Genomic DNA, 21,113 nt, shown 5'->3' on the forward strand with positions numbered 1-21,113 from the left:
CCCCCCCCCCCCACTTACAAAAGCTACATTACTCTGATCTTACCCCGTTGCTTATCTGCTTAGGTTCTTCAAGTAGGTTGCTCAGGGCCTACTCCCGTCTCGTTTGCTTTCAATTTTGCCAGTAAGAGCTTGATGTTCAATACCTTTATGTCTATTCAGGTGTCCAAAAAACTTAATTTGTCCTTTCCTGATTATCTTTATCAGTGAGCGTCCCACGTGGACTTCATCAAGCACTACCTCATTTGATTTCTTTTCCTTCCAAGATATTTTCAACAGTGTCATAAGAAACCACATTTCTGTTGCTTCTATTTTTTTACTGTCTTAAATGATTGTCCAGCATTCACAGCCATAATAGAAGGGTTAACCATACATAGTATTTCAAAACTTTCATTTAGGTAATCATTGAGGTGTCTCTATTTCAAGGATCGATTATTATTATTATTGTTATTATTATTATTATTATTGTTACTAGTCTTCTTCTATGAGACCGAAACCGGGAATTCCTGTAAACCTACTTTATGTATTAAAACTGAACACAAAATATCCTTTGACGCAGTCGGCACTCCGCAGTGAATATACAATGTCGAAGCAAATGATGGCAATCGCTACAAAAGAACTGAATTTAACTTAAAATGGGCTTTCTTCTTACACATTTGATCTTAAATGAAAATACAATAGTGCAACACTACGTTTCAAGTTATGGGTACTGGCAAAGTTTAATATTTTTTCATTGGGTAGTTTCTGAGAATATACTGTACGCAAAATTTGGCCTTAGCTCCATTAGTAGTGAGATTATTATTATTTCGAAATTATAATTAAATTAATATTATTAGTACTATCATTATTATTGTTATTGTTATTATAATTACAACTATAATTAAAATTATAATAATTATTATTACAACGGCACAGGGCCCAGAGCTCTTTGAACTGACAATGCATGTGTTCAAAAGCTCAAGACTACGGATGCCGTAAACCGATATACTTGACTTATCTATCTAGGTCATCACAAACTAGGAAGCTGAGGCCCCTTCTGGTCACTCACATGCGGGGCGTCCACCTGGAGGTGAAGTTCACCTGGGGAAACATACCAGTAAATGTTCAATTTATCAAGTCAAATGCAGTTACATAATTTTAGTTTAACGCTTTTATAAGAAAACGGAGCATCCATATTATGCAGCGATGAAAATTCAAATATCAAAATTATAGTAAAACCTATTCAACATAAGCAGCTCAAACTCAACACATAATTCAAAAGCAGCATTGGAAAATCCAATTGAACAAAACGGACTGGCCTACGAGGCGTCGATGTGTCAGGGGAAGCAACTCTACCACTTGGATCGGGCAATATTTATTGTTCATATCGAATCTCTCGCCTACGATATTCGTCGTCTGCTGTCAAGATCTAAGCCAAGATCTAACCGGAATTTCGGTTCGTTTGTACTATTTTTTCTTTGGGGGGGGGGTAACTTTCCTTGTTGAAGAAGAAGAAGAAGAAGAAGAAGAAGAAGAAGAAGAAGAAGAAGAAGAAGAGGGGAGGGGGGAGAAGGAGTGGGAGGTAGAGGAGGAGAAAGAGGAAGAATAGGAGGAGGGGGAGGAGGAGGAGGGGGAGGAGGAGGAGGTGGAGGGGGAAAAGGAAGAAGGAGAAGAAAGAGTATGTACACATTAATGGATCAGTTTAATGGCACCTGCTACAGAATCATAATTGAGTCAGGATACCGTTATTAAGACAAGAAGAAAAGAAGGTGAGGAGATAAGGATGACAGACATTTTATAGGAAAGAAGACGCAAACCACACAAAAACACCAGCCAACCACCCAAGTAAAATATCAGTTCTGGAATAATGGAATCTTTAAAGGGGGGGCTACAAAATTCGGCTGAAAATTATGGAATTTGAGCTGTAGGCATTTTTAGCTTCCTCAGCCTCTCCTAAAACTATTCCATTGCATCATCATCATCATCCGGTGCCTTGCCGACTGGCGTGGGCGATCATGGACCTCCACTTCACCCTGTCCTGCGCTGCAGCAATGGTGTCTGTTGTTCTTGCTGCTCCCAACCATGTTGTCATCTTGTCCAGTATCTTTTCCCTCTGTCTGCCTCTGCCTCTCTTTCCATCAAACTTTCCTGTTGTTACAATATTCTCTAATGCTTCTTTCCGCATTGTGTGTCCGAAGAAATTTGCCTGTCGTTTTCCTATATTCGTGATAAGTTGTTTTCTATAATTTGCTTCAACCAGGACTTCTTTATTTGTTTTTCTAGCTGTCCATGGGATACGTAGCATGCGTCTTATGAACCACAACTCTGTCGCTACAATTGTTCTTTCCAGCTGTTTATTGATTTCCACGCTTCGCACCCGTATAATAGGATTGGCTCGATGTAACTTTTCAGTACTCTTTTCCTCGTTTCCAGTGACAGATGACATTTGTTCGTATCTGTTTCATCTTGCGGAAGGTTGCTTTCGCTTGGCAAATGTGGCTTTTAATTTCGGTGTGACATCTACCTTCTGATGATATAATGGTCCCCAAATATTTAAAATGTTGTACTTGCTTGAGGGTGGTATCATTGATTTTGATATTGCATGTTGGGATTGGAGTTTTTCTGCTTATCACCAACGTTTCGGTGTTCTTGATGTTTAGGCTTAAGACCATGTTTTCACTCTCTTGTACGATGACATGTAACAGATTCTGCAGGTGTTCTTCATCTTCTGCTATTAGGACTGTGTCATCTGCATATCTTAGATTGTTTATATTATATCCCCCTATCGAGATACCAGGCATTTCTTCTATGTGTCTCACGATATTGTCACTATACATTGCATAAGAGCCCCCAAAAACCGTATTTTTTCCCATACTGGGCATGTTTGTTACCGCCGTTTCCTCATAAAGTCAGTATTTTATTTTTCTTTATCGGCCGTTTTCTCAAAATGCGACTTTTCTCTATACTTTTTTGAATAACTCCACCATTTTTCACCCAGTTTACAAAAAATTCATTTAATATTTTCTAATTCGTTTAGGAAAAAAAAGACAAATTTTTAGATCTATTGTTTGTAAACACGCATGCAAAAAAACAACAATCAATTTCCATGAGCGATAAGTGCGGTATTCATTACGTAAGACATGTCAACAAAATCCAATATGGCCGCCGTATCCATGGAAACAAACCTTTTCTCAGATTTGATTGCCGATTTCAAGACTCCTTACTATGCTTGTTATATGTGTGAAATTTGGTAAATTTCGGTCTAGTAGTAAGCGAGATAGCCTTCAGGTGTAACACGTACAAAGCAGATAGTTACCATGTATGAGGTGAAATGAATACGAGGATGCTGGGATATTTTTTCCACAGTCTCAAAGAAAGGGTGGTGCATGTGTACAGGGGAATGTGCTCACATTATAGTATTATCAGTGACATACCCACTGTCCCAGACCGAATGACCGTTGAGAAAAACAAATACTAACCTTAGAACCTATCTTTAAAAATTGCACAGATCTGCACCAAATTTGAGAGGAATGATGTCTAATAATATCCGGAAACCATACTCTATGCTCAAATTTGAACTGGTTAGACGAGCACCACTGAACTGAAATCCGTAAAAGAGCTACAAGCTGTTGTTTGAAGGGAGTAGCTGATTCCAGATCTAGATCTAGTGCACCTTCTGAAAGAGCTGTTCGAGGCTGACACGAACAGTTTGAAACAAGAGGATGTAAACCAGAAAACCATTACATAATAGAGTAAGCCTTAACAAAATGGAGTGAAATGTGGAAGCCGTTTTTTTAACAGCTAACAGTTCTAATGCAGATTTCTTTTCCATGTTGTGTGTAGGTTACAGATGATTCCTTCATCATTCTGCCAAAGGACTTTATCGTATATTAAGCGGTTTTTGTTTTATTTAACTTTTTAGGGAAGGGGGGGTGTATCCTGTAATACCTTTCCAACTCTGTAAAATTATTTAAGATCTAGACCTCCATATACATCGTCCGATAGAACTGAACCAAATGGAACAAAAAGCTCTGATATCTTTCTGCCCACGCCCCCCACCTTTTTTTCACACACACCCAATAAACATAAAGACAACGTTTCACACACACCCAATAAACATAAAGACAACGTTTCACACACACCCAATAAACATAAAGACAACGTTCAGGAACATCCCATAGAGAATCCTAACTAGTGCCTAATGTCAAAGCCAAGCGTAATACCAACTATGCTAACAAATCACACAAAAATATACGAATACAAATCCAGGGGTCACATGGAAGAAAGTCAACTTACCGGAGACGCCAAACGCCTGGGAGAACGGGTGTATGTCTGTGAAGATAGCAAATGAGTACGACAGTGTTAATGACTTAACAAATTATTATAAACGTTTAACACCCCTCAATCAGTGTCTGTGGTGAGACCCGAGTTCGATTTCCCTGTGGGGGAAGATTTTTTTTTTAGTGTTTCGGTCTTTCTGCTGGAACGTTGTATCCTTCTCCAGCTGGGTCGAAGTCCACCTCTGTAAAGGTCTAAATAATTATGTCTATTGGGTAGTAACATCCAGATCGTAAAAAAATGTGTAACACCCATTTTGATACTATTTCAATCTGATAGAAGTCGGGCTGCTGTGATCCAGCCTGTCAGCGCCCACCCTAACAACCAGCACAGATATTGCGACTCTCCGTGAAATTATTTCCCCACTTGAGAATCGAACCCCCCCCCCCCCCCGCGCAACTGCAGACAACGGTGAGCAGACTCACAAATATACCAGAGAAACAGGTTCCATGTTGACACAACTTTGTGAAAAATGGAGCTGCAGAGGTTTTACACCCCCATGGACGCTATATAGGTCATTTAGTAGGCGAGTGCCAGTCAAGGCCCGGGATGAAGAAAGGGTAACAACTTCCCTTCAGAAAGATGGTGATCTCGATAAAAAATTCTCCCCACACGAGAATCGAACTAAGGTCTGCTCCGTTCGACAGCCAAAGGGTCTAACCGCTGCACCAAAGGCGCCAGTTTTCTCTTTTCAACAATAATAATTTAGGCAAATTATAACTGGGGAAAATGATACATAATATTATAAAGGACTTTTCATAACTAAAAAAAACAACATTTTTTTATGCTCCCATTTTGGGCTTCTCTATCCACCCTTCTCAATAAAAGTAAATTGCAACTCCTCTGTTCTTTAAATACTTTTATTGCCCTTGGCAGTTTTCTATTTTAGAACATATTTTGAGACATGAAAAATAGATATGGAAAAGAAAGTCTGTTACTTAGGTGGCTCCAGTGACAAAGTAAATAGTGAGTTTAGACTCAAGTAATGTCAAGCTTAGTGTCGATGACACGCGGATCAGATGGGTGGTCACTGGAGTGCGTCCTTACTTAAGATAGACATGACAAGCCTAGCTTAAAATACAGAGCGCTGCACAGTGGCGACCGACAATGGCATGGTTATAAACTTTTTTATATTTGAGTAATACTGCGTAGTTTTGTATGTATTTGTGCATGAATTTGTGTAAGTACGTATTTATTATTATGAATGTATGTATATTATGTATGTTTGCCATTGTAAACCAAAATGCCCTTCTGGGACAAATAAAAGTAATTTTTTTTAAACTACACGATAAACGCAGGTTCTTTGGCGGACCGGGTTCTCACCCAGTGTGTTCTTCGGTCAAGACCTTTGTACTTGAAAACGTCAATGCTTGTGTGAATATAATATAGCTTGTTCACTCTCGTCTGCCAGTGGTTAAGACAAGATAAACGCAAACAGCTCTGTATTATCTTCCCAGCATGCGGCCTAAAAGTTGGATGACTACCTGTAAGTCTCAAAATGAACAATTAGTAGGTTAGATTACTGTAAATCATTTATTGTCGCGATCCTGTGCACGCACCCAAAGAGCAGTGTTTGAAAATAGGGCTCAAGTAAGAACATTTTTTACATTACTGTTTCCTGATTGTTTAAAACATTATTTTTTGTATGGTCTCTGGCCTACAGGAGTGCCATGCAGAGTTTCATGCGCACTGACCAAAAAAGTTCGGACTTTTGTTTTACGCAGGCAAACGGAAATGAACAAACTATAGGTAGGTAGGTAAGTAGATACGTAGCTAGGTAGTTAGATAGCTAGGTAGGTAGTTAGGTAGGTAGTTAAGAGGGAAGATGGGTATGTAAGTATTTGAGTTTGACTGTAGGTATGTGTGAAAGAATGAAAGTATGTCTGTTTCTCAGAGTGAAAGAATGTAAGTATGTCTGTTTCTCAGTATGCCTGTATGCTTGTGTGTCTGTCTGTCAGAATGCGTACGTCGCAGTACATTTGCGCGCGGTGCCAAAGTTGCTAGAGTTGTACAGAGAGCCACAGCCTTACGTTGTCATCAGGATGGCGGGACAGTCTCCCCGGCGTCTCATGGGACGAAAAATAGTCACTGCCGGGTCTCTGAGACTAAAGTAGAAATACAAAAACAATGGTGAAGGAAGGATGAACAAAGGCATTTCTGAACGCACCAAAGATTGATAGAGTACCAAGGACCTTCAGAGACGGTAAAGGGTGAGAGAGAAAAAGAAAAGATGAAAAGGATTTGGGGGGGGGGGGGAGGGGGGGGGAGAAAGAAAGTGAGCGAGAATTTGAGGGGGGCAGGGGGGGGGGGGCGAGAAAGAGATATCGAAAGAAAACGTAGATAAGAAAACACGCCTAAGACATAAAAGACGGATAAACAGAATACCACAAGAAAAATGGACAGAGGCTCATAGAAGATAACAGCAGGAGATAAAAAGAGTGAGAAAACATCAATCGAGGAAGAGTGGAGGGGAGGTGGGAGACCTACAGAGCTAGGGGTTGATAGAGAGGCCAAAAGAGAGAGGCAGAGAGAGAGAGAGAGAGAGAGAGAGAGAGAGAGAGAGAGAGAGGGGAAGAGAGAGGGAGAGAGGGGGGAAGAGAGAGGGAGAGAGAGAGAGAGAGAGAGAGAGAGAGAGAGAGAGAGAGAGAGAGAGAGAGAGAGAGAGAGAGAGAAGAGGACAGTGGGAGAAGAGGAACATGAAGCAAAAAAAAACGTGATCGTCATGCATGAACAGACTTCAAAAGAATTCTCACAATATTCTACGTATAGCAGCATTTACAATATTCTTATCATTCTCACTCTTTACCTTTGTCGGCGTTATGTCCTGAGGGGTGTCCTGCTGGAACAGATATTTTTAAACGTTTAGTTGAGCTCATAATTATTTCGTACGCGGATTGTCTCTTTACTACAACCGTTAGTTCCCTCTACGATTCCCAATTCAAAATGCCAAGAGGCAATCATTGTACACAGGACATACTGTATTAAGAGTTTTACGTCAATTGTCACATAAATCGTTCACGTAAGTGCCGAAGATTAAAGGTCAAAACCTTTGTTGTTTTTTCTATAGAGTAACATGCAAAGAAATGAAGGAGGAACGATAAGGACAGCAGATTTATGTTTGACAGAAAAAAGGAGAACTCGCAGCAGAGTACCCGCCAACCATTCAAATGATAAAAGAAAAGATTCGTGCATTTCGATTAAAGATTAAATGAATAGCAGGTACAAAAACTAACTGATAATAATGAATTAAACACTAATAGAAATGCTACTGTTAACAGCAACAAAGGTGGTGGTGCTAGCAATGGCGATGATGACATTGATGATGTTGATGTTGATGATGATGATGATGATGATGATGATGATGATGATGATGATGATGATGATGAAGAGGAGGAGGAGGAGGAGAAGGAGGAGGAGGAGGAGGAGGAGGAAGACGAGGAGGTGGAGGAGAAGAAGGAGGCTGATGCACTTTATGTTTTATGAGCAAGCACAATAATAACAACCACACGTCGCCTAAAGACTGATGAGGAAATAAATACATTATCTTATCTATCTTATCTTATCATATCCTATCTTACCTCATCTTATCTTATCTTACATGAACTCACCCGTGAATGCTTGGACTTGTCCGCAGTGGCAATCTCAAGAGAATGTGACCTAGCATTGGGCATCTGGCATGGGGGCATAGGGTTAGCAGTGAAAACATGCACAATGTTTCACTCAATATTTTCAGACGTAATTGTATTCTTATCTGTAAAAGTAAAAGTAAACTTTACCTTTCCACACTCGAACCCCATTTAATCTAGAATACACACTTAGGCTCTTCGCTCTCTTTGGGGCCTTTTTTTAGCTCGCTTGTGCGTTATGCGCGAAAGATGTTGACTTATTCTAAGGAAAATATCGGGTTTTTTCTTTTTGGAGTAATAAGGGGAAGGTGTATGTGTGTGTATTGAGGGGGGGGGGGGGGGAGTTCCAAATCTATTTTCACCTTTTTCACATTTCAAGAAATAATTGTGCAGTAGAAATTGTTCAAGATAGCTGCCCATTCTAGAGAGTAAAAAATGTGGGTTTTTTAGACAGATGGACGCCTTGCACAATGTCATTATAACGATGTTTTTATAACGTTAGTGGGGAGGTTGGAAATGGTCATTTGTACAGGTAACATTTTTTTTACAGGTGGCTGTTCGAGCAGTAATCACAGGACTATGATCATTCATGGTGTCACTCTAACGGTTAGGCTACGTCGACACTTTTGTTTACTACATTGCCATTCTGTTCCAAAGAATAATACATTTGTTCCAATCTAAAACATAATCTCCCAGACTGTTATTGATTGGTTCACTGGCCCGATGTGCGGGGCGGTAGATGCGATCGATATTTCCCGACTTTTGTGAGTTTTCCTCCCAGCAGTCAAAACTATTTTGAAAATCTTCCCTTTAAACCCAATAGTGCTACGGTTGCCAGCTGTGTCCCGTGGAATACCAGCTTCTTTTTCGCGTTGTGATGGCGTAAATCATCTGCTGTTATTATTACATTGTATGCAGTTGAAACTGCTCTAACAACCACCAGTCAAAACAATCACCTGTACAAACGACCACTTTTCACTCCCCCCCCCCCCCCCCCCCAACCCCAAGCCTTTTTCCTGTAGCAAAATACAATTGTCCAATGGGATCTACTATCCTAGACGACCACCTATCTAACTATAAAAATATGGTCGTCTTGGACAGGTTCCAACATATTTGTAAAGATCAGTTTTCTGTTTTAACTGTAGCTGTTTTAACTTTCCCATCGACCTATTTGAGATATTTAGCAGGCGGGCTTCGACAATTCCCGCAAGGCCAACCCGGGCTGAGAGGACTACAGCAACCCAACAGAAAGACGGAGATACTCAATAAAAGCTCTTCCACTCGATAATGGAACTGAAGTCTCCTGCTTGCGTCAGCGAAGCACATTACCGCTACACCACAGATGGTGGTAAATGTCCACAGTATAATAACTCACTTTGACAATAGTTTTGTTGTTCTCGTGGTTCCCCCTGAAGCTTGTCCTCTCCTCTGACTGAGGTCGATGCCGACCTGGTAGGTGAAACGCCCCTGCCTCGTCCAGCTGGGAGGTACACAGACACACACACACACAAACTGAGACTTTATACATCTTGTGAAATTGATTTGTATGCAAGAAATTACCGACTGAACTGCATTGCATGCATTTGGTCCGTGGCGCTCTGAGGGCTGCCTTGTGTACTTTAAGCTTGTCATTCTGGGCAACGGAATCATAAACCCGAATTTTGCGTTATATGATTGGCCAAAAAGACACAAAATAACAACAAAACGTTGATTACTGTAGTTTTTAGCTATACGACTGCAGATATAGTGCAGATTGCACTTTTATCAGTCTTATTAGAATTTATAAAATCTTTAAATACCATTCGCTCGGTTTCGTGCTTTATGTTGACAAGATTTGAAGTAAGCTCCATTAGTATGCAAGAAATTACCGACTGAACTGCATTGCATGCATTTGGTCCGTGGCGCTCTGAGGGCTGCCTTGTGTACTTTAAGCTTGTCATTCTGGGCAACGGAATCATAAACCCGAATTTTGCGTTATATGATTGGCCAAAAAGACACAAAATAACAACAAAACGTTGATTACTGTAGTTTTTAGCTATACGACTGCAGATATAGTGCAGATTGCACTTTTATCAGTCTTATTAGAATTTCTAAAATCTTTAAATACCATTCGCTCGGTTTCGTGCTTTATGTTGACAAGATTTGAAGTAAGCTCCATTAGTATTATTTTTTAATGTGATTCGGGTTTTCAGGAGGAAAAAAAAGTTGGTCTGGCTGGTTCGAAGTCTTGCTTATCTCTGCCTCTATCTATCTATCTATCTATCTATCTATCTATCTATCTATCTATCTATCTATCTTTCTATCTATCTATTATATAAGTTTCCGTATGCTGATTTTTCTTAATCTGAGCCTGGGAATTTATAAAATTTTTACATTTGATCTGGCTGGGCAGTCCTGGCATTGAGAAGAATGGGACTGACGTGGGGCTGCGTGTTGTAAGAGGCGACCCAGGTAGTAACTCCCGAAACAGAGTCATCCTCCAGGTCAGGGATTGAGCCACAAGGCTAACAACCTCTCTCGTAAAAAAAACCTGTTACAGAAACACATGCATGCAAAAATCAGAATCTCTACTTCAGATGGTCGTGGAACTACTCCGAATAGAGAGTTTATGATGGGAGGCAGTAAAAGCCGAAAAGAAGCTGCTAGACAGAAGCTTCCACGATCATCCAATTCCAAGTCAGCCCAGACTGGATCGTGGAATCTTAGGACTCTTTATGAGTCTGGAAAAACTGCACAGGTCCTCCAGGAGATGCACGGATACCCCCTACACAGGCTGGGAATCATTGAGACCCACTTGAACCAGTCTGGACAGAAACGGATGAAAGAGGGGGACCTAAATGCAAAGGTAGGTTCGGACAATTGTCACTGTTGGGAAATCATGGGCAGATATGGGTTAGGAGAGGCAAATGACAACGGAGAAAGATTCCAGAACTTCTGTCCATTCAACAACTTGGTTATTGGAGGAACAATCTTCTCACATAAAAAGCTTCATAAGGCCGCTTGGGTCTACCCGAATGGAATAACGGAAAACCAGATTGACCATTTTTGCATTTCCCAAAGGAAGTTGTTAGGAGGAGACTGTGCAGCCCTGAAGCGTTCCGAACTGGGGGACTGAAAAGAAACAACCTTTGATCTTTTTTTCGAGGTCAACAAGCCATCATCAAAGTTTACCTCCCATAGTAGTATGTCTATCTGGTTCTATGCTACGATTTCAGTTTGGATAGTAGTAGTAGTAGTAGTAGTAGTAGTAGTTGTAGTAGTAGTAGTAGTAGTAGTAGTAGTAGTAGTAGTAGTAGTAGTAGTAGTGGTAGTAGTAGTAGTAGTAGTAGTTGTTGTTGTTGTTGTTGTTGTTGTTGTAAATGTAGTTGTTGTTGTAGTAGCAATAGTAGCTCCTTTCAAAGCTCGAAACCTTTTCAATCAAAACTTTAAAAAATATAATCCTAATAATAATAATGATAATATTAATAATAATAACAATATTTATAATAATAATAATAGTAAATTACATTTATATATAGCACATTTTTTTAAAAAATGGTCTCAATGCGTTGTACAATAATACAAAGAAGAACGCATGCAGCGCACAGAGATAGTAATCCTCTTAGTCTCTCCCCCCCCCTCTCTCTCTCTCTCGTTTACTCTCTCTCTCTCTTTTTCACTTTGTCTCTGTCTCTGTCTCTGTCTCTGTCTCTGTCTCTGTCTCTGTCTCTCTGTCTCTGTCTCTCTCTCTCTCTCTCTCTCTCTCTCTCTCTCTCTCTCTCTCTCTCTCTCTCTCTCTCTCTCTCTCCCTCTCCCTTTCCCTCTCTTGAATTGAAATTTGTTGGTAAAACAGAATTGTACAGCTGAGTGTCGTCCGCGTACATGTGGTAGTCAACGTCGTGCTTAATGATTATTGAACCAGAAGATAATATAGTGTGTATAAGAGTGGTCCGAGCATGGATCCTTGGGACACGCCAAATTGGAAGCTGAGAATGGATGACATTCCATCATTTACAAGTACAGACTCTGTACGATTAAACAAATAGGACTCGAACCAATTAAGAACAGTCCCAGATAGGCCGAAGCTATGGCCTAACCTCCTGATCAGAACTGAATGATCGATGCTATCAAATGCAGCGCTTAGATCGAGTAAGGCTAGAACAGACACTTTGCCTTCGTCTGCTTCACAAAGGAGTTATTCTGGACTTTTAAAAGTGCAGTCTCTGTGTTATGAAACGCTCTGTTGGCCGACTGATAACATTCTAAAAGATTATTTTCTTCAAGATGTGCTCTTAATTGAGTTCGAACAACTTTTTCTAAGATTTTAGACCAAAATGATAGGTTAGAGACCGGCCTACAGTTCTTAAAATCTTGATTTTGTTCTGGATATATGAAAAAAATGGCTTGGATTTGAGGTAAAAATATCCGAAAATTAGTAAAGGTAGCTGTTGGGGTTGGCAAGGAAGTGCTTGGCCTATGTGGGTGGTCTTAGTATTATAATTGTTGTTGCTGCCGATCAGAGAATTATAACATGAGACGGTTAGCTCTTTTAAACGGTCAGTAATATTAGTCTACCCAGAGTTATGTGTTTTAAATAGAACACTGAAGATTTGAAAATTGAGAATTTTGACCTAAGTACATCATGTGTATCAGTATCAGTAAATGTATTCTAGGGTACTACTTAAAGTAGAAACTCGGATTCTTCAAATTAAATTGTATTCTTCAAATCTTTGAAAGCCGGTTTGAAAAAGATTGAGAAATAGCATTTTTATATACTAAAATCTAAACGCATCGACATCTCGATAGGAATCAGCTTATTTTCCTGTTCAGAGCGTTTTGTCAAGAACATTAGAAACAGTGAGAAGAAAGTCAATAAAGCTGGACTTAGGATGTAATGTGCTAAGATGATGCACGTTCAAAATTTATTACGACAAACGTCTCAAACTGTCTTCCTAGTCCCCCAGGGCGGAACGTTAGGGCACTGCTGTCCACGAGTAGATCTAAGCAGCGCTAGGGGACTGCACAGTCCCCAAGTAGGTAGCGCTAGTGTACTGTACAGTCCTCTAACAATAGTTTAGACGCTCACAGGAGGACGTCCGAGTCTTACGAGGAGCAGACGTCGCACCAGACCATCATTTGATCCTTGGAAAGATGAAACTGAAACTGAGGAGGTATGCACAAACCACAACTGGATGTCGTCAAAAGTATGAAAGACTCAGTAAAGAAGAATGAATTCAAGTTAGAACTGAAGAAAAGAATTCAAGCCCATCAAGATCTGTATGAATGTGGAGTAAACCAACACTGGGACAAGATAAAAATAAGCAGTAAATGCAACTTGCCAGAGCACCGAAAGACCCAAAGTCAACACTCGGAATGAATGGATTTCCCTGGACTCTCTAGACAAAGTCAAAAGAAGAAGAGAACTGAAGGCCCATGTCAGCAACAGTCGTACCCGAACTGAAATACTCGCTGCACAACAAGAGAACACCGACGTAAACTGGTAGGTAAAGAAGTCCATCAAGAAGTACAAGAATACCTACCTGAATGGCCCGGCTAAAAAGGCAGAGAAAGCAGCAAGAGACGGACACTTGGGGATTGTACACCAGACAACAAAATCTCTTTCAGGTAGGTTGAGCAAGACCACTCTACCAGTGAAAAACAAAGAGGGAAAGACTATCTTTGACCCCCAGGGGAAGGGGGCAACTTAACCGATGGAGAAAACACTTTAATCAACTCTTGAACAGACCGCCTCCAGAAAAGACAATCAGATATTCTTCCAGCCAGAAATGACCTCCCAATAGTTACGGAACCACCTTCGAGAGAGGAAATTGCTGCAGCTATAACACTACTGAAGTTCCACAAGGCAGCTGGCCTCGACTATATACCACAGGAAGCCCCAAAGGCAGATAAAGACACATCAGTGAAAATTCTCTATGTTCTATTTGAAAAGGTTTGACAAGAGGATGACATACCAGCAAACTGGAAGGAAGGCCACCTAATCAAGCTGCCAAAAAAAAGGGAGACCTCAGCAATTGTAACAACTACGAAAGCATAACACTCCTGTCCATACCTGAGAAAGTCTTTAACAAGATACTCCATGTGAGAGAATTAAGCTGGCAACATATGAGAAGCTCCGAGGAAACCAGGCAGGATTCCACAAGAACCGATCATGTGTGGACCAGATTGCTACTCTGCGCATCATTTTTAAACAATCGCTTGAAGCAATTCACCACTTGTAGTCAACTTTATTGATTATGAAAAGGCATTTGACAGTGTGGACAGGAAAACTCTATGGAACGCATGCGACATTATGGAATGTTAGACAAAATCGTTAAGCTTGTGAAGAACACCAATGATGGAACAAACTGCCTAGTCTTCCTTGAAGAACAACTCTCAGAACCATTCCCGGTACAGACAGGAGTGCGATAAGGATGCTTGCTCTCACCTTTTTGCTTCATACTGGCAATCGACTGGGTCATGAAAGAAGCCACCGGAGGCACGCGCAATAGAATACAGTGGACCTCTTGGCGGCAGCTGGATGACTTGGACTTCGCCAATGATATTGCATTGCTCTCTCACACACAAGCTCAGATGCAAGAACAGACCAAGGAGCTCAACAGCCTATCAAGAAGTGTTGGCAAACGTACACATCCGTGCAATTCGAAAGTTTCAAGCCCTGCTGTGAAAGTGAAAGACACCCCCCTGTAAGAAGTGGGCTCTTTTGGCTACCTCGGAAGTGTCATCGATGGGAAAGGTGGAACTGAGGCAGAGTACCGCCAAGGCAAGGTCAGCATTCAAGCAATTATCAAAAGTCTGGAAAGCAAGCAACCTCAAACTGCGCTCCAAGATTCAACTCCAGTGTCAGGTCTGTGCTCCTCTACGCCTGCGAAACTTGGAAAACAACAAAGACAGTACTGAATAAAGTCCAGACTTTCATCAACAGATTAATAAGAGTATCCTAAGAATTCAGTGGCAGGATAGAATATGACATGAAGAGCTGTGGGAAAAGGCAAGACAAAAAGGATATAGAAGTAGAAATAGGACTAAGAAAATGGCAATGGATGGGACACACCCCAGAAAGCCCAGCGGAAACATCAAAAGACAGTTGCTGAGGTGGAACTCACAGAGAGTACGAGGCAGATGTAGGACACGGGAAATATTGAAGAGAGGGACTGGTGAGAGATGAAACTCATTTGGAACGTGCTTGAAAGGACGGCCCAGGACAGAGATAAATGGAGGGAGCTTGTATGTGGCCTATACCCTGCCAGGGGTGAAAGGCATTGATCGAAATTTGATCGTTATGTTTCGTTATTTTTAAAAAACCCAAGAACTGATACATAGCTTTTCAATTCCATTTAGAAAAAAATGTGAATGTCCACTTTTCAGTACAGGTTCAAAACTGACTTACATAATTTCTTGTGTGTGTCTGTGACACAGTGTTTAGTTGAGTGCTCACTAGAGTGTGTCCTTGAGCAACACACGATAGCCGTAGCCCAAAAATAGGGCGCTACAACGAAAGGCACTTTACTCGAATTTCCAATTTGGCTGTGTCCTTTCAAAGATGGACGGTAAACCCCAGCCTCTGCAGAGGTCCTGCCTCTTTGATAACCTAGACGTGTTAATAGGAGCGTTAAGCAAGTATTATTCACAATGTCACATAAAGACGTAGTTACAGTACAGCAAGACTGTCGTCTATTAGTAGTGGTTGTAGGGTAGTCGAAAGCAATATACAATGTTTTTAACTCAAGACTCCATTTTTATTTAGCTGAAGGCACACAGGTAGCTGTAAAGCCAGTGGAGTATCTTGGTCTTTCTGCAGGGTTACTGTTCCGCTCCCAGCCCGGGTTAACCCAGGCAGCCAGGGCAATATGTGTCACGACACGGTGGAATCAGGCGCTCGTCGATTTTGGAGCATATGTTGTTTTTAGTGTCTTCTGAAAGCTTATGCATTTGACCTGCTTTCAATGAAACAAATACCCATCTATCTTGAATAAAAGTCGAGATAGTTGCGATTGAACGAGGTGCGGTCGACTGGTTTGAATGGTAAAATTTGCGAGGAAATGGCAGCCAAAGTTTGTTAAATTCAATAGCTTGAGAGTCCCAGAAAACTGAAAAATTATATATTTTGTACTTTTAATCAACGTCTTTCAGTAAAATTCACAGGGAAATATGTTTTTATATGGACATAAAAGTTGTTGAACAAAAAACAAAAATTCGATTAAAATGGCTAAACTGGTGGAAAAAATGCCTATTTCTTTTTTTCTTTTTTAATTTTGACGAGCGCCTGATTTCACCACAATGCCTCACATATGTTATTGCTTTTAAATTTAAATTAAATCTTTTTTTATTTTGAATCTAATTCTGATCCTGATTCTGATTCTAATTCTAATTATGGCAATTACAATAATAATAATAATAATAATAATAATAATACTTATTATTATTATTATATTTATTATTATTATCATATTATTATTATTTTTATCATCATCATCACCATTATTATTATTATTATTATTATTATTATTATTATTATTATTATTATTATTATCATCATCATCATCAACATCATCATCATCATCATCATCATCATCATTGTTTGGAAAGCAGAGTAGGGGGGAGAGTCTTCTTTGAATTTCAGACAAAATAACATAATAAAATAAAATGCAAAAAAATTTGTTTAATAGATCAACGTTTAGCCTCGTGGGCTTCCTCAGGGGCATCATCATCATCATCACCATCATCATCATCATCATCATCATCATCATCATCATCATCATCATCATCATTACTATTACTATTACTATTATTATTACTATTATTGTTATTATTATTATTATTATTATTAATATCATTATTACTATTATTATTACTATAATTTTCATTATCATTATTAGTATTATCATTACCATTATCGTTATTATTATCATTATCATTATTATTATTATTACTATTATTTCATTATCATTATTATTAGTATTAGTATTATTTTTATTATCATTATTATCATACAAGAAAGATTGCAACGCTTACAGAGTAATGTCCGTATTTAGTCACATTGGGAAGATATTTACAAATGTTACAACAAAGGCAAAGAACACGGCTTGAATAGAAATCAGCAGAGCACAATTTGGATTCAGGAAAGGGAAAAGTTGCACAGACGCAGAACGTGCACTTAGACAACTCAGTGAAAAGACTGTCACCGTGCACCAAAAAATACCTTTTGACAGAGTAGACCAATGGACTGTGCTGGAAGATTACGGAATCAAGGGACAACCTCTGGACAACATCATGGCACTAATATCGAAACAGCAAAAAAAATCATAAGAATGCCACATGGAAAAACGCAAAGGTTCCATGTGAGATCAGGAGTAAAACAAGAATCTGTACAATCACCTTTGCCATTCATAATATACTTGGACAAAATAACAGCAGAACGTAAACCAGAAGACAACACAATCAACAAGCTTCTTTTTATCAACCACCAGAGCATACTGAGTGACAATGAGAAGACACTCCAGGAACCAGTAAATAATCCGAATAAGAGCTGCAGATAAGATCAGTATACGCAAAACTGAGGTTATGAAGATTCCGCAAAACATAGGCCCACTAAACATCAGAATTAACAACAGCAAAACCATGTGAGTAGAAGAGTTCAAATACCTGGGAAATGAGTTCACCCAAGATTTAAAAAATGGACAGAGAAATAAAAACCTGAGTAAAAAAGGACAATACTGCGACTTACCAACTGCCCCATTAGTTACACACCTCAACATAAAAATGGAAACTAAACGCCAACGTATTGATAGCCATTTCACATTAAGAATGTGCTACCTTACCCAAACATTGACAACAATCAGGAGCTACCAAAACGAAATCAACGTCTGTGAAATGAGATGACTTAGAAAAAACTCTAAACATCACAATAAGAGAAAAGTTGTGAAAATAGACTATCAGAGAACATATTGGCTCGACCCCCTGCTTACAGTGCATACACAAACAACGAATTATATGTTTTGGACACCTTACAAGACTACCACCAGACAATATAGAAGCACGAGCTTACAGTTAGAAATCAGACCGAAGCAGGAAGGGTCAGACCAAGGAAAAGATGGATAAATAGGGTCAAAGAAACGTTAATCAAGAACAACTTTACCGTGTAACAGGCTGTACAATAAACAGGAGAAAGACGTTTGCTATTTCCCTCACAGATAACAGAAGCCAGAAAATGTAAAAAGTAATGATCATTATTATTGCAAGATACAGACCCACTCTACGAACGGTGATATAGTTTTAGTGATAGGAAATCCCAAGATAAACGAATTCTTTGCCGCAGGACCTCTGTGTAGATAACGTTGCCCCATCTAGAACTCCGTCCTGAGCAGCAAGTCTGTTTGCATGTATTCTAATAGAGTCCTTTGACCAAACAGGAGCCATTGTGACTGACAATTGTTCTTGTAAAAAAAACAGAAATTGTTTCCGTCGCTTGTGGAAAGGAAATATTATGTTGCCTACAATGTGGTAAGAAAGAGATGCCGCTCTGTGTTACATCGTAATACCTTATTAATTCCTGAAGGGATACGGGGGAGGTACAGGAAAACTAACTTAGCCATTTTGACAGCAGAATTTGTTTCTCTCTTCTTTCCGTCTTATGACATTGCAATGTTCACAAACGACACTGAATTCACCAATGTCATGTGTGCGTAATCTCCGACCAACTTCAGTTTCGTTAAAGGACTGTGCGTTGCACGGTAAGGCCAACGTTGGCCCATTCTTTCTTGGCCTAGAATGCTCAACGTCTTCATCCAAATGTTTACTATAAGAACGTAAATTCTGATTGATAGTCGTCTTTCTCCGTTTCCTCTCACTTTGACCTCTGTTTCGTGGGGTTAAACAAAATCTAAGTTTGTAATATTTCTGGTTATTATTGTTGTTATTATTATTATTATCATTATATTATTATTGTTGTTATTATTATTATTATGTTATTATATTATTATTATTATCATTATTATTATTATCATAATCATCATCACCATTCAGCGTATTTCAATCACCTCTTGGTGGGGAAGGCACAGCTCTTGTCTGTGTTCCGAGTGTTGCTGCTGGCGACCATGACGTCTCGTTCGGCTCCCGTCGTGCGGCGGCCTTCTTCCTTCTGTCACATTTCGAGACTCCGTCTAGAAGAGAGTGTGCACAGTTGATAAAAATTTTAAGAACACGGACATCAAGTTTGTCATCATCACCATCACAATCATCATCATCACCATCACCATCATCATCGCTCGAAAGTAAAAAAAAAAAAAGGCAAAACGTAGGTGAAGACTGAGTAGACTTTCAAAGTGTACAATATGTTCAACGTGTCCCCGCAGAGGGCTTCGTCAGGAACATTTAAAAAAATGATTACTACACTATAATGCTCAATGGTGGGTGCAAGAAAAATTGGAAAGGCCAAAGGAAGGGGAAAGTACGGTTAGTTGTAGGTATAGATTCTACGTACCTATTATATAAATAGAATTGTTATAATTATTGTAAAGGTAAGTAGTAGTAGTAGTAGTAGTAGTAGTAGTAGTAGTAGTAGTAATAGTAGTAGTAGTAGTAGTCGTAGTAGTAGTAGTAGTAGTAAAAGAAGAAGAAGAAGAAGTAACAATATAACAATAATAGTAGTAGTAGTAGTAGTAGTAGTAGTAGTAGTAGTAGTAGTAGTAGTAGTAGTGGTAGTGGTAGTGGTAGTAGTAGTAGTAGTAGTAGTAGTCGTAGTAGTAGTAGTAGTAGTAGAAGAAGAAGAAAACGTAACAATATAACAATATTAAAGTCATTATCATAATCACTATATATAATGATGATCATCATCATCATCATTATCGTCATTGTAGAGGGCAAACGACAAAATGTGGTGGCCAACAAATGCACCATGTCATCGGGAAAGTCCAGATCGTCCAGCTACGTCTATGGGGTCCACTGTATGCCATTTCCCGGTCCTCTTGTGGTTTCCTTAGTCCGCCAATTGCTCGCCATGATAAAGAGGAATAGTGACAGTAAACACACCTGTCTCACACCGGTTGTGATGTCAAAGCAGTCAGAGAGCTGGCCACTATGTACAACCCTGCAAAGTGTCCCTACATGGACGTAACCAGGCTAAATTTAACACGGTGAAAGAGGACTTCGAAAAGGCTGGCATCGCTTTCAACAACGTGAGTGGACATGGTTATGCCGATATTTTACCCGATGGCATCAGCGTTGTCATCGTCGTCGTTGTTGTCGTTTTCGTCGTCGTCCATTATGTGTTCAAAGAAATAAAACAAACGTGTAGATGATTGAAATCTAGATCCTTTTCAAATCAAAAACACTTAATTATCTTCACAAGTGCTGTCGTCGTGAATGACGTCATTATCATGGTTCAATTATATTTTTCTTCTTAGTTTTCTCATCCTTCTCCATCTCTTCTTCCATCCTCTCAGACTCAAGCTTTTATTCTTACGATTTTTGAAGATAATATTCACGTTTTTTATGATTGTTGACCTATTTTACTACCGTCTCTAGGCAGACTGACGCAACTGACAAAACCGAGAGGTTTTTTTTTAAAGAAGGGGGGGGGGGGAGCTTTATTGGTTTATCTTATCAGTACGAGAAAAAAGAGTACTGAAAAGTTACATCGAGCCAATCCTATTATACGGGTGCGAAGCATGGACAATCAATAAACAGCTGGAAAGAACAATTTTGTCGACAGAGTTGTGGTTCATAAGACGCATGCTACGTATCCCACGGACATCTAGAAAAACAAATGAAGAAGTCTGGGTTGAAGTTGAAGCAAATTGTAGAAGACAGCTTGTGACGAATATAAGAAAGCGACAGGCAAATTTCTTCGGACACACAAAACGGAAAGAAGCATTGAAGAATATTGTAACAACAGGCAAGTTTGATGGAAAGAGAGGCAGAGGCAGACAGAGGAAAAAGATTCTGGACAAGATAACAACATGGCTAGGAGAAGCAAGAACAACAAACATCATTGCTGCAACCCGGGACAGGGTGAAATGGAGGTCCATGATCGCCCACGGCAGTCGGCAAGGCACCGGATGATGATGATGGTTGGTAAAACTAATCTAATCTTCTATCCTTCTTGTGCCAAAGTCTGGTTGATGCATGTACAGCCGGCATAGTAGTTTTCAATCATGTTTAGAAGAATTCATAACG

The 21,113-nt window shown here is 39.7% G+C and overlaps 1 protein-coding gene across 6 annotated transcripts in view; it reads right to left on the reverse strand.

The window, feature by feature from the left end:
• Positions 1–1,045: 1,045 nt before the first annotated feature.
• The window catches only part of LOC101853486, a gene marked incomplete at its 3' end in the record, with an annotated part of 57,546 nt that continues 37,478 nt past the window's right edge, over positions 1,046–21,113 (reverse strand). For 5 of the 6 annotated variants that reach the window (XM_013087031.2, XM_013087032.2, XM_035971909.1 and 2 more), the window contains 7 exon segments: positions 1,046–1,077; positions 4,273–4,308; positions 6,345–6,419; positions 7,121–7,153; positions 7,923–7,985; positions 9,316–9,420; positions 18,977–19,099. In XM_013087031.2, coding sequence (XP_012942485.1) covers positions 1,046–1,077; positions 4,273–4,308; positions 6,345–6,419; positions 7,121–7,153; positions 7,923–7,985; positions 9,316–9,420; positions 18,977–19,099 — 467 coding nt within the window. 6 annotated transcript variants of the gene reach the window in all.

This window comes from Aplysia californica, unplaced genomic scaffold (genome assembly GCF_000002075.1).
Source record: "Aplysia californica isolate F4 #8 unplaced genomic scaffold, AplCal3.0 scaffold00535, whole genome shotgun sequence".
Lineage (NCBI taxonomy): Eukaryota > Metazoa > Mollusca > Gastropoda > Aplysiida > Aplysiidae > Aplysia > Aplysia californica.